Here is a 13,182-nt window from a genome sequence, read left to right on the forward strand (position 1 = left end):
ATCTTCTTGCTGTCTTTAATTCTTTAAACTGCCATGAGGTGATGCCAGAGTAAAGAAAATGTTAAAATTAAATATAAAACAAAGGAACGTTTAAAAGAAATAAATGAAAAATTGGCTTCTGTGTCTTACATGCATTCTTGTTGCACTCAAAGTTGATGATGGTCATTCTCTGAAAGCCGGTGGAGCATCTGGTGCCATCTGGGTAGATCAGAGTCAGATCTCCATCTGAATAACTACAGATGGAAAAAAAAAAAAACAGGTCAGGAAGGTGAAACAGTTGATTTTGGCTGCATTCACACCAGCGTTGCAGTGAAAACGCCACTCCTCCCATTCATCTGAATGTGGGTAATGCATATAGGCTGAGGTGGTGGGGCCGCAGGGGAGGCCTGGAAAGAAAAAGCTTTGGAGCTATGGCGATAAGTTGAAACAGATTTAAGATTTGGACAAACGCAACCCTGTGTCCTGCTGCAACGGCCAACCACATAATCAGTAATCAGACTAGAAAGATGTCCACAGTCCACAGGAACAAGTAACACAGTCTCCCTCTATCATTAAATATTATAGTGAGTAAAAAAATAAAGTATGTATTACCATCTGTACTCTCCCTAAGGAGAGCACTCATTTGGTTTGTTTGTGTGTGCGTGCACGTACTGTCTTTTGTGACAGGAAGATATGAGAAATGACAATCAAAAGGAATTCGACAGATCTTTAGAACCAACAAAAACAAACTCAGGGAAGACAAATACTCGGCTGCCGAGATGAGGAGACTGGCTTTCTCTACACCTGCCACTCCCCCACAAATGTGCCATTCACGTGACAATCTAACACTGCCACACAACCATGTGGCTTATCGCCAGATTTGGTGTGAATGCAGCCAAACTGGCATGGTTTGAAATTTCATCAACGAGTCATTGATGTAGATGATTGAAGATGTTTCACATGAGGTGTTTTTCTCTTTTTTCTCTGCACTGTGTTCTATGCATTTCTTGTTTTTTTTATTGGATTATCTTTCGCTGACTGCTCAGTGTGCTTCCTCTTGTCATTTATCTTTTGTTGTATTTTATCTGTAAAATGAAAGCACAGTTCTTTTGTCTACCCTTTTCCCCCTTTTTTGTCATTGTCTTTTTTTCCTTAAGTTGAGGGGAGGTGTGTTTGTGTAAGCCTGTGGCTTCTTGACCTCTCCTGACACATTTCTTATTTTTTCTTTTCCACAAATCAGATTTTATGCAGTTTTATGTGTTTGCAAATAAAAGTGTTCTTGGGTAATTTCTGGGACTGATAGGCTATTTACTATTCTACTTTTTCTGGATAAGAGTTAAGTTTTGGGAGAAAAAAAAACCTCGTGCTACCTAAAAATTGGGGGGAAAAATCATGCTCAACAAATAATGATGAGGCATATCATGTCATTTTTTTTTTTTTTTTAATCATGAACAGCTGTATCTGCATTCCGTCACAACACTGATGACATGCTCCTGCCATTTATGACCCACTAGAAGTGTGTGGCGGTGTATTTATCTGCAGAGACTCTGCCCTCTGCCTGGATTTTCTTATTTTGTTCTTATTTTGCCCTGTTTGGGACATTTCTGGGCACAACACGCAGGTGAGGTTGGGACTTTCTGGGTGCCAGAATGTAAGCATCAAAGAGGAAGCTATGAAAACGGTGGACACGGTGCTGAAAAAATGCAAATATAGCTACACTGGGGCTGGCTCACACTTTCCCTGGTAACACTGCTGACAAACAGTTGTAGTAACTTCCTGCATAGTTTACCTTTAAAGCTGGCAGACAGTTAATTATATACTTCAACTTTGCATTTATAAAATCTTTAAGTAACAACTCTAACATTTAAAATATTAAATTAAAGACTCTAGGTTATTACAAAGCATTTGTGAAACCATGATTTTTCCTCACACAGTAGCTGCTTTTACACTGTCTGTTCAAGGCAGAAATGTGTGCCATTATTCTGCCTCACCATTCTGTATAAAAGGTGCAACCACAAAATGGAGGGACAGGGTTGTCTCAGCAGAGGTAGTAACAGCGCTGAATTGATGTCTGTGTGAAGGGACAGCCAACAGGAGGGGACAAGGGTGACGTTTTGACGACGTGTTATGTGTGTGACCCACAACCAGGAGATTTAAATATCAGCTAGGGCAGTTACCAGCTAACTGAGAAGAAAAACAGCAACCGAAAATGTCCACAAATTAGCAAAGAACAAAATCACCCACTTTGTAACAGGGACGGTAAATTATTGTTATTGCCCTGTTATACAATTTTTATCGTTTCTAAAGTGCTGCCTAACGTGTTATATATCACACTAGAGGCTGACGCTGTGTTATACATCACACCGGCTGTGCCTCTTTTGCTCCCACAACGCTGGCATGCATCTAAAATCACACACCTGGGCAGCATTATGCCAGCGTTGTTTACTGCAGTTCTGTTTAAAAAAGCAAATCTGACACAATGAAGGGATGTTGTCGCAGTTTTGTGTAAAAAAGGCTAGTGTATGTGACTTGAAGCACCAACCAGCTGACTGACACAAACACACACACACACACACACACACACACACACACACACTTTACCGTAGTGTCTGGTTCTGATATTTTCCTGCCACCTTCTTGACGTCTCTAGACTTCTTCACCTGGCAGGACGATATGAACTGCTCTTGGCCACATTCATTAGTCGGGATCTCTCCACACACGTTCAGGTAGTAGACGTAGCTGTCATCCCCATCACTGGGTCCAGAGTGCGCGTAGTACGGGTGGTCTGTAGCTGCACACACAAACACAAAGTGGTATCAGAGGGTTTAGCCTGACATATTTGTCCAGTGACTAATTATTGTCATCATCATCTTATTGTAAGTATTTTTTATACATGTGGGTCAGTTCAGGACTGTGACCAGTTAACACTGGAATCTGATATTGGCTACATTCATGAAATTATGTGAACAGCCACCAAAAGAAATCTAAGCAATGAACCCAAAGTGAGCACTGAGGCTTGCAGTGTGAACGTAGCCATAGATTGCGCATGAACTGTGACAATAAATGGACTAACAATATGACTAACAATGAGCTGACAAAAAACAGGATGGTCAATTTAGCTCACTCCAATAGTTTCTTCCTCTAACAAGGCTAAAAAAAAGCACCACTATGAGCCAATCATTCTTGAAGGTTAAATATATTATCTTGCAGGAATGTTTGAGCTTTATCTGAATTTACAGATCACACTTTTAATACTACTTGGCTAGCTGGGGTTTCCACTTTGTTGCTTCCATGCCTGTAGAACAAAGAAATACCTCCTTCTGTGTATGTGTGTTCACTTCTGTAGTTTTTAAGAACCAGTTTAAGGAATGAGGACACGAGTACAAAGGTACAGCATTTTGGCTGCTAGCTACTTCCTTAAGGGGTTTAAAAAGGTAACTTCTGTATTTTTCAACTTGAACACTATTTTCCCATGATTTGTTTAAGTGACTAATGGAGTTTTGAAACTGGTCCAGTATTGGGCGACAGGGTTGCGACTGGCAGCAGTGAAACAGGCTGTAATGTAATCACTGCAATGCAATTATGCAACTTAAATGTCTTTCCAACATAAAGGCTTGTTTTTGCCACTGACAGGCTCAGATTGTTATTCTAAGTGTCTGACAATTTACGGAAAGGATCCCTACAGATACAGATCTTTTTGTTAGTAAAATTATTTTTGTTTAACTAGAATTTAAATGGAGTTTAGTTAGTTTGGCGATAGCGGTTTCAGGGCTGTTTCTAGTTAGTAATAAGTTAGTTTGGCGATAGCGGTTTCAGGGCTGTTTCTAGTTAGTAATAATAATAATAATAATAATAATAAATTGGTTTTATATAGCGCTTTTCTAGGTACTCAAAGACGCTTTACAAAAGAATACGCACAGAAACAGGCACTCAAACAAAACACTCAAACAAAAGGCAAGTAAACAACACTATAACAAAGGGACCACATATAAACGTATAAACATATAAATATAAAGTTAGACAAAAAGAATCTTCCTTTTTCACGAAAGGATCTATCTCTGTAAGGATCCTTTCAATAATGCTAGCGGACGTATATTTGCGATCCATAATTGTCCTAAGTGATTAAATTGCAGTCTGTTTCACCGCTTCCGAATGTAGCCCTCTCGCTCAATGCTGGACCAGTTTCAAAAATAGTTCTTTGGATTAATCACTTAAATGATTAATTATACACACATCACGTAGATGGCAATTTAAAAAAGCGTAAATAAGGAAAAGGTCTCCCTGGTGGTAGTTTGAGATCCCCTGGTTTAAAGGAAGAACTACTTACAGCTCAAGGTGAGAGGCGTTAGGTCTATGGAGATGTCGTGCTGTTCACTGGTAAGTTTGCAGTTATGACTCTCCAGATAGTCTCTGTGACACGCGTACTCAGTCACCCACTCCACTTCATAACGACAGTTCGATTCGGCTGTCATTTTAGGAGGGCTGCCCTGTGAAGCCAAAGGACACTTTTAGTAAAGCAGGAATTAGTTACAGTTTTTTTAAGCACAGTAGAAAAGCACGTAGATACAAGTTTGCTGTGTGTATATATGAGTGTGTGTAACCTACTGAATGCCTGCTTGATGGACAGACGAAAGTGATGGTGACAGCAGGATCGTGTCCATTACACATGTCTGGAGACGAGCTGGGACTGACTTGATACTGTAACCGTAGTCTTTAGATGAGACAAGAAACAAGTGAAAAGAGTAAAAGTTTAATGTCTGTCCAATAAAAGGTTACTCTCTTTATATATGTATGATGTAGACTTGTAGAGGTTGAACACAGACTTCAGAAAAAAAACTGTAGTAAATCTAAATTGTTAGTGACATAATGGAAGATTTGTCCTGACAAGACAGCTGCAAACATTCCCGAGGGAGGAGGAAAGTCAGGTGACTGATGCCAAGAGTCTCCCATGTATTGAACAGGAGGTCAGCATTCATACCTGTCATTTGACAGCAGCTCCAGCCGTCCGGTAGGAGAGCCCATGTTGTAGGAGCCCTGACTGGTGACCAGACAGGCTGCAGACTCCTCTGGACATGATTTGTCGGGACGGTCTGAGAAAAGAAGAGGACGGATTTGAGATAATGTGGAAGAATCGGCCAGCAGTATTGCTCAAGCTACAGTGCTGCAATGTGTCTACGTATATCTGAATACACGCCACGCCCCTACAAACCTCACCCACCACTAGTGCAAGATAAACCCACCACCACGATGGTTATCAGAATCACATTTGACAATTTCTCTCGACTAAACAAGGAAAAAACCCACATACACAATTAACTCAGTATTACCAAGCACCTAATCTCAGTAATTCATTTTCTAAATCATCCATTCATCTCTCCACCCTCCCTCAAGTACTCACTGAGACTTCTGCAGATGTTGATGTAGAAGTCAATGCTGTCGTCGCCGTCGTCCACCAGATAACCATCGGTTGCTTTGATCAGAGGGTTGAGGTCATGCTTCTTACCATCCGAGTCAAACACATAGCAGGGCACCTGGAGAGAGGAGACAGTGTCATACTGGTACATAACATACTGGATACATGACCAATAACATATTGGTTAGGTACTTGGTTCCAGACAACACTGTATAGTAATTGTAGTTGATGTGCCTACATGTCATTAAAAATCTCCTCTAAGCTGTGATAAATCTGTTAATGTTATAAACTCTCAGCTAATGTGGTAACTTGTAAAGGTACAAGTAGCAATGCTGATACTTTTGGAGGGCTTTAATGTAGAGAATTTTTGAACAAGTTTCCAAATTATTTAAGGATTCCAGATATGGACTTTAATTAATGGGAACTTTTGTGGTAAACCTGAGCAACTACTATTTCATAGAGGCACAAAACACTTAACTCATAAGTGAAAAACTGTCAAAAATAAATAAAATAATTAAATTAATTTAATTAATGATAATTAATTTGAATAAATATAAATCAAATTAAATTTAAAAATTGTGATTCTTTTGGCAAATTATTGTGATTGTGATATAAATTGTGATTCTAGTGGGAATAGTAATTTTTTCATTTGATTTTCACTGAAAAAAATTAAAAAGCGATGATGATGTGATTTTTGCAGGAGTCTGTACCAAACAAGCATGCTGCCATGCATGTAATAGGATGCTGTGACGTATTTTTCCTTTATTGAAAAGTTCTATTTCCTGTGATGTGGATATTGCATATGATAATATTTTAAGTGAGGAGTACTAGTTGACACATTAATATTCATCTAACCAACAAAAACATGGGTCTGTTGCTCTTTTGCCACAGATATACTGTATGTTGTATAGGCAACTTTAATTAACGTCACACATTTTTTCAATGATTCCACATTAAACTCACACTAACAGCTCCACCATGACAACATGTGACATGTTTCTACGCTGATAAATACATGCTATAAACTCTGTTCACACTCAAAAGGAGTGGGAAGACTTTCTATTTCCTTTGTAACACCTCTCTGGCTCATTGTTTCTCATATATCACACCTTGACAGACTTGGCGGCAGTTTCTTTTTTCCTTACACATAACAAAAACCTTCTCGTCAGTGAGTCACATGTTCTACCACATACCTCTTTGTGTGGCTTGAATTTATCTTTCTTGCAGGCGGTGAACGTTCTCCACTCAAAGTAATGAACACACTGAGACACAGCAACAAACTCTGGGGTCCCCTGCAGCACACAAACAAAGGAACGAGAGTAAGACGGGTAGTTTCATCTTGATATGGGTGAATAACAACATTTCATAGCGCTGTGTAGTGAGCAGCTCTGCTCTGGAGAGAGTCAAAGCCAAACAACAAAGTGTAACATGACATGAACAATTTAACACACAGATGAATAAAGGGGAGGTTTAGCATGCATTATTTAGTTTGTTTATATTAAATACGCAATGAGGCTCTGAATTTGCTGGGAGAAATTAAACGTTGATATAAATGTTTAGCTTTACAACTACTCCCCTCACACTCACAGCTCAGTGCCACCCTGCACAACCACAGTCTACTGCTGCTGCTGGAGTGACTGACGGTTCAATGCTTGCTCAAGGGCTTCTTCGTGAACACTTGTTGAGAGAGGAGAGCACTTTTCATCAGTACTCTTCACACACATTTTACAAGCTGTTCCAGGAAGTCAAACCTGCAACTTTTTCAACACAGACCAAATTCCTTAACTTCTCTTTATGTGAGAACTATGTTTGCTGAAGTGGGTCACTGATTTGGACGATGAAGGAACATTATGTCCTTTCTAAAACTGGAAAAGATTAAGTTCTCTAGAAGAGGGTGCTCTGATCGATTCTATTCTCAATTGCAACCATTGCTTTGCTACTTTAAATCACATGTGACAATTTTGTGATATGTTTGTGGCCTGCTTCTTGTCTGCCACGCAACCATTCCCCTGAAAAAATATCCTAAAAAATAAAACTAGGACAGATATATATATAAATAAAGGTACCCTTTGGAGTTTTTGTCCCTAGTATCACTATGGGGCAATGTTTTTTTCATGTCAGTCCCCAATTTGTTTGTCCTTATGCATGACCATATGTATGACCATATTGATAAACTTGAGTATCGCAATGTTATGGTGATACTGTGTCAATTCTAAAAACATTATCGATTATGTATTGGGGCGGCAGTAGTTCAATCCATAGGGACTTGTGTTGAGAACTGTAGGTTCAAGTCCAAAAATGAGTGTGTACTTGTAGCTGGATCAAGGGCCCTGTCAAGGTGCCCTGAGCAAGGTGCAGAACCCCCAACTGCTCAGTGCTCACTCTGATATCTCTCCATTTAATGCATGTATAGGTCCTGTTTGTGCATGTGTGTGTACTTCGGGCCTGTGTGTTTATGACAGAGTAAAACAAATTGAATTTCCCCTCAGGGATTAATAAAGTATATCTTCGTCTTCTTCGACTTTTTGCTGTTCACATTTTATCCTTAATGTATGTACCTAAAGAATCCTGCAAGCACTTTTATTGTATTTTTTAACGATTTGGGTAATGTTGATTCCTTTGCTCAGCCTGTACAAAAGAAAGTACTATGATGTTGGATGTTACAGGAACTGTGATAAATACAAATACAGATCCAATTGTCCTGGTGGTGTTTCCTTTATACTATGACAGTTTTCCTAAAATTAGAATAAAAACAAACATCACAATATATCACCTGGTTTAGAGTATTGCAATATATTAAATTGTAATCCCTGTATTGTATCGCCAGATTCTTGCCAATACACAGCCATGGTTAAATAGGTAGTGAAGAAGACTGCAGGCAAATAAAAATGGATGTAAAAAATGCTGATTTTAAACTTGACTTTGCAAATGTTTCATGAAAAAATTATCTGACACCTTTTTTTTAAGAACTCAAGAGTAGAGATGTACCGATACCACTTTTTCCTTCCCGATACCAATTCTGATCCCTGAACCTTAGGTATCTGCCGATACAGAGTACTGATCCGATACCAGCGAGTAAAAAAAAAATGGATGGGATATGAATTGTTGTATGTCTCAATTCCTAAAACTCCATATGTAAAATATTAAGAAATAAATACATAATAGTAGAACTAATGCCATGAAACGTTTTTTGTTGTTATTGTTATCCAGTGTTGACATAGATCAAGACACAGGTTAAAGTGCAGCCACACAATTTGGTAAAAAAAGACATTTTAAAGGCTACAGTAGAATGCTTTTTAAACTCTGCTCCGTTTCATTTGCCTGTAGCCTGCGTATGTGTAATGACGTGAGGCATCACGTGGTATCGGATTGGTCATAGGCTGTAGTCGCCAATACCCGATACCGCATTTTAGGCAGTATCGGAGGCATTTCAAATACTGGTATCGGTATCGGTACAACTCTACTCAAGAGTACACTCAGTGAGTTTTGGTGAGAAACATTAAATGTAGAAAGACACTTTCTGACGTCATAAAATAATATTAGGGGCTTATTACAAAATTTGAGGAAGTTCACGCTCATAATAAAGTAAAACTTAAGTATCATCAACATACTTAAAACATTACCATTTAGCCTTGAAAGTCTGATACCAAATCTAACCTGAGACACATTAAGCAAAAGGCGAAGAGTATGTCCCAGCCACTGTGCTACACTATCCAAGTCAGTTTGAGAGAGATATAGTAAATAATCTAAACATAGAGGACCTAAACATAAGGAAGCTTTTTTAATTGTTAAAGTGGTGTTTGTTCACTTTAACTTCCTGAAATCAGTCAATCAATAATTCAGATCTATCTGCATTTGGCTCTCATCACTTCTTCTTTTCAGCATTCGATAACTTTTTGAAAAGTTTCATGAAAGCCACTTCCATTTCTCCATTTTACACCTTGTAAACTGAAAATCTAACGCAGATCATCTTCTTCTGCTCCACTGACTTGACAGGAAATGACAATGTCAACCCGTGGCTGCCCTGAAACCACAGACACAGAACTAAATAAACTAAGCAGAAATACAGAGCAGGTGACTGTCAGTGTCCTACATCATCTCTCCTCACAGATTCACTTCCTGTCATTGCAGCTGTCAGCAGCTTCTGGTATCACCTAAATGTCATTTTAGCTTTTTTAGATTTCTTTCAAGTAAAGGAAACACCTTGCACACTCGTTCGCTCTTTAATTATGCTTCATGAATGCAAATAAGAGGAGGGTTTAGTATGTAAAGCAGACACAATGGGCTTCATATATACATCAGCTAGGGACTTTAAATATAGCCTACAAGTACATATATCACACAACATTTTAGGCTGTAAGTGCTCAAAACCAAGCAGTGCTGTTGTTGAACTGATCTGGTGCAGACACTCACAGATGCTGTTTTCGTGACTCTGACACAGCAGACAATGTAGACCAGGTGTTAGCTGACACACAGGAACAAAAGCAGCTAATACCAAATACCAATAACTGCCAATGCTCAAGGGCAACTCAGAGGTGGTAATAAGAGAGGAGCAGGTGCTCCGCTTTCACTTTTCCCACTCAGATGTATCCGGCCTGTTCGGGAATCACACTGTCAACCTTCCGGTGAACAAACCTGCGTCTCTAACCTTCAGCCCCATCTGTGTATTACCCTAAACACAGCTCCTGGAAGAGCACATTTTAAAAACATGTTCTTGGGTGTTTGAGTCTTACCATGGTTTTCCCACACTGGAAGCTGATGCTGGTCTGAATGTTGTTGTTGCTTCCTGGACATTTTTCGGTGCTGTTGTAATCCAGCACTGTGCCGGAGAGCCTCTGCAGGGACAGCTCACCTGCACATTCAAGACAAGAGAAACAATCAGTCAATTACAGAGCATTAACCCTCCACTTTGTTTGACAGCTATGTAGAATTTGTTCTATGTCAAACACGTTTCTTCTTTTTTTTTTTTGCCAGTCAGTGTGCAGTGTAGGGTAAATCTGGGGACGTTTTAGTCCATAGATTTTGTGGCAGAGTGAGCACTCCTCACTTTCACTTTGCTGTCTGGTACAGGCTGCTGCAGACACAGAGGCAGCTGCTGGGGTGGAGGACAGACTTTGCACCGTAAAGCTCCGAGATAACTTAACCTTCTGCCTTTTGCTTAGAAGTGATGAATTTACAGCTCACAGCAACTTCATACTGCACAGTCTCTGACTTTTGTTTGATATCTAGCCTGGTAAGACCATCCTGATGACATTCTGTTTTGCTCTCTGCATCAGTCTGGACTTGGTGCCGCCCAAAACACTTTGCAGAAATTAAAATCCAATCGAGGCCAATCAAGGATCTGCACCGTAATTGACAACATCAGTAGCCAATCAGAGACAGCTTGAAGTTGATGACGTAAAATGAAGGCCTCAGCTTGCAGAACAGTAATGGTGGCTTCTGAAGCAACAAGTGCTAACTCTAATGTTAGTAGAGAAAACACAGCAATAAGTCATATAACAATGATCAAACAAGAACAAGAGTATGCACTTTGAAACTTTCTTGAATGAAAAGACATTTTCACCGTTCCTCTGACTGGATTTGGCAAAAGCTTGATTTATCAACTGGTTCTGCTGGTGATGAAAAAGACATTCCCTCGTGGTTTGTTGCGCTCACTGGCTGAAGGAGTTTGTCTGCCCACTTAAAAGTGTATGGGGCTGCACTGAGGTAAGACTGATACAGAATGTTGAGCTCACGTCATCACGATAGTCTTACCAGGATACTTGACATCTAATGTCAGGAAAAAATGGTTGCACATATTCAATCTGTCATTAGTGCAGTTAGCTTATTTACTATATTGTCTAAATGTCATTGTCACACTGAACGCCCTGCCAACTCCTGTTCGAACTCTCAAACTCTGTGGGGAAAAAAAAAAGCAACAAATAGTGGAATCGTTTTTACCATAAAAAGATTATGAAGACATTTATCTAATAAAAATCATTTATCAATAAAAGAAAAACACACAGGCTCTTATTCTCAGACAGAGTATCCCTGAATGTCACTGTAGCAGACAGTCTGACAGACTAATGTCTTACCCACCAACCTCTACTGACCCACGCCACACACAAGTCTGTACCATAATATCCTTCTGACCCTGCTGCCAGTAAACAGTCATTACTTATCATCTGAATGGAACCAGACAGCGGTGGGAAATGTTCTGCATGTGAAGAACATTTAAGACTGGAGAACTTAAAGTGACAGCAGGTCAGCAAGTGAACCGACAGTGAGAATAACTGATGTCTGTAAATGTGTTACAAAATGTAAGGCTAGGACGAGCTAAAATTTGTCTCTGTTGCATCCTCAATCAGAAATGTTTCCTTATTCCTTAGACGCACATTTTCAGTGAAGCATTTAAACTAGAAATCCCCTGTGTAATGAACTGTACTTGTGTATCTGTGACTAATTAATGACCTCATTCTCATCCCTTTTGTTTGTGTTTTGGTTGCATTTTCAGTTTTCTTGTTAAAAAGAAAACCAAAAGTTTTCACCTCTTTTATAAATGTCTTCTTTTGATCATTCTTCAAAGTCAGTCTGAGAGAAACTTTCATGAGCCTTTAAAGTGTTTGTGTGTGTGAGTGCTCTTTGCTCCCTCTGATATGGCAGGACTGCTATCACAGAGGACCATAAAGGAATGTGACTGCACAACACTGTGACCTACTAACACCAAAAGCTACTGTATGCATGGCTGAAGCGCTGCTCATGTCCCAGCATGTTGCACTGCTTCAACCTTACCGCCTGTGATAAACACTTAGTTATTATCTGACACAGTTTGGAACAACAGTTTGCAAGACACTGACCAAACAGATAAAGAGCAAAGAAGTGGATCCTGTGTGTGCACAGTTTCACTGAAATTACCCTGAACATTTTGAGTAGAGGAACCTGAAACATTTTCTGTTAAAGCTCAGAAGTCAGGATTTGCTGTTTTTTCTTTGTCCTTTAAAACATTACTAAAGTAAGGGACTGTACTTTATTTATCAGAGGAGGGGGTGGCAGGGGTGTGACTTTGTTTTTTTGGCCCTCCTCAAAGATTCAAATATTTTTCCTTGAGCCTCCCTGAGTGACTGGGGGAAAATGCTTGACCCTACCTTTTTTTTTTTTTTTTTTTTAATAGTCACACCAAATGTAGGGATTGGAGCCAATGCAATGACCAAAGAGCACAGGAATGATAGTTATCACCAAGGCAAACAGCTGATTGCTTAAGTAAAATGTAAATCCTCTTTATAGCCACCTCAGCAGAATATGGGTGTGTGACAGCCACCCATTCTACCGCACAAAACAAACAAAATTTAATACGCTTAAATATCACACCCATGCGCACACACACACACACACACACACACACAAATACTCACACATTGTAGCACACTGCTGGCATTAGCAACATGTACCTATAATGGCCGCTTTCCTTAATAAACTGTGTACCTTATAAATTTGATGTGTTAATGTTAAAAGATAAAAGTTGAAAATGAAATCCTGAAGCTGAAGTAAGCTTTGGTTTGTCACTTTTGTCGTACACGCCAGGGTGAAGATTTTATTGTTTTTGACAGATCGGGTTAGTGCAGACAATTAGTCTGTGACGACATTTTAAATGCGAAATGTAGAATAAATTGGTTTTTAAGACGGAAGCCTTCCTCCCATGATGTGTTCAGACAGTCGGAGATTTGAATATCCGACAGTAATTTCTGTTTGTACAGTTTCTGGCTGTGATAAATGGTGCATTTTGGCGATTTTAAACAAAAGCATACCTTTCA

The 13,182-nt window shown here is 39.4% G+C and overlaps 1 protein-coding gene across 2 annotated transcripts in view; it reads right to left on the reverse strand.

Moving 5' to 3' along the window:
- Positions 1-13,182, reverse strand: part of igf2r (insulin-like growth factor 2 receptor) — a 53,590-nt gene that overhangs the window by 31,008 nt on the left and 9,400 nt on the right. For both annotated transcript variants that reach the window (XM_050057641.1, XM_050057640.1), the window contains exons 3-10: positions 10,126-10,244; positions 6,586-6,684; positions 5,378-5,510; positions 4,958-5,069; positions 4,585-4,690; positions 4,307-4,466; positions 2,581-2,770; positions 130-233 (exon numbers count right to left, since the gene is read on the reverse strand). In XM_050057641.1, the coding sequence (XP_049913598.1) occupies positions 130-233; positions 2,581-2,770; positions 4,307-4,466; positions 4,585-4,690; positions 4,958-5,069; positions 5,378-5,510; positions 6,586-6,684; positions 10,126-10,244 (1,023 nt within the window). The remainder of the gene's footprint in view (positions 1-129; positions 234-2,580; positions 2,771-4,306; positions 4,467-4,584; positions 4,691-4,957; positions 5,070-5,377; positions 5,511-6,585; positions 6,685-10,125; positions 10,245-13,182) is intronic.

Source organism: Epinephelus moara, chromosome 12, assembly GCF_006386435.1.
Source record: "Epinephelus moara isolate mb chromosome 12, YSFRI_EMoa_1.0, whole genome shotgun sequence".
NCBI lineage: Eukaryota > Metazoa > Chordata > Actinopteri > Perciformes > Serranidae > Epinephelus > Epinephelus moara.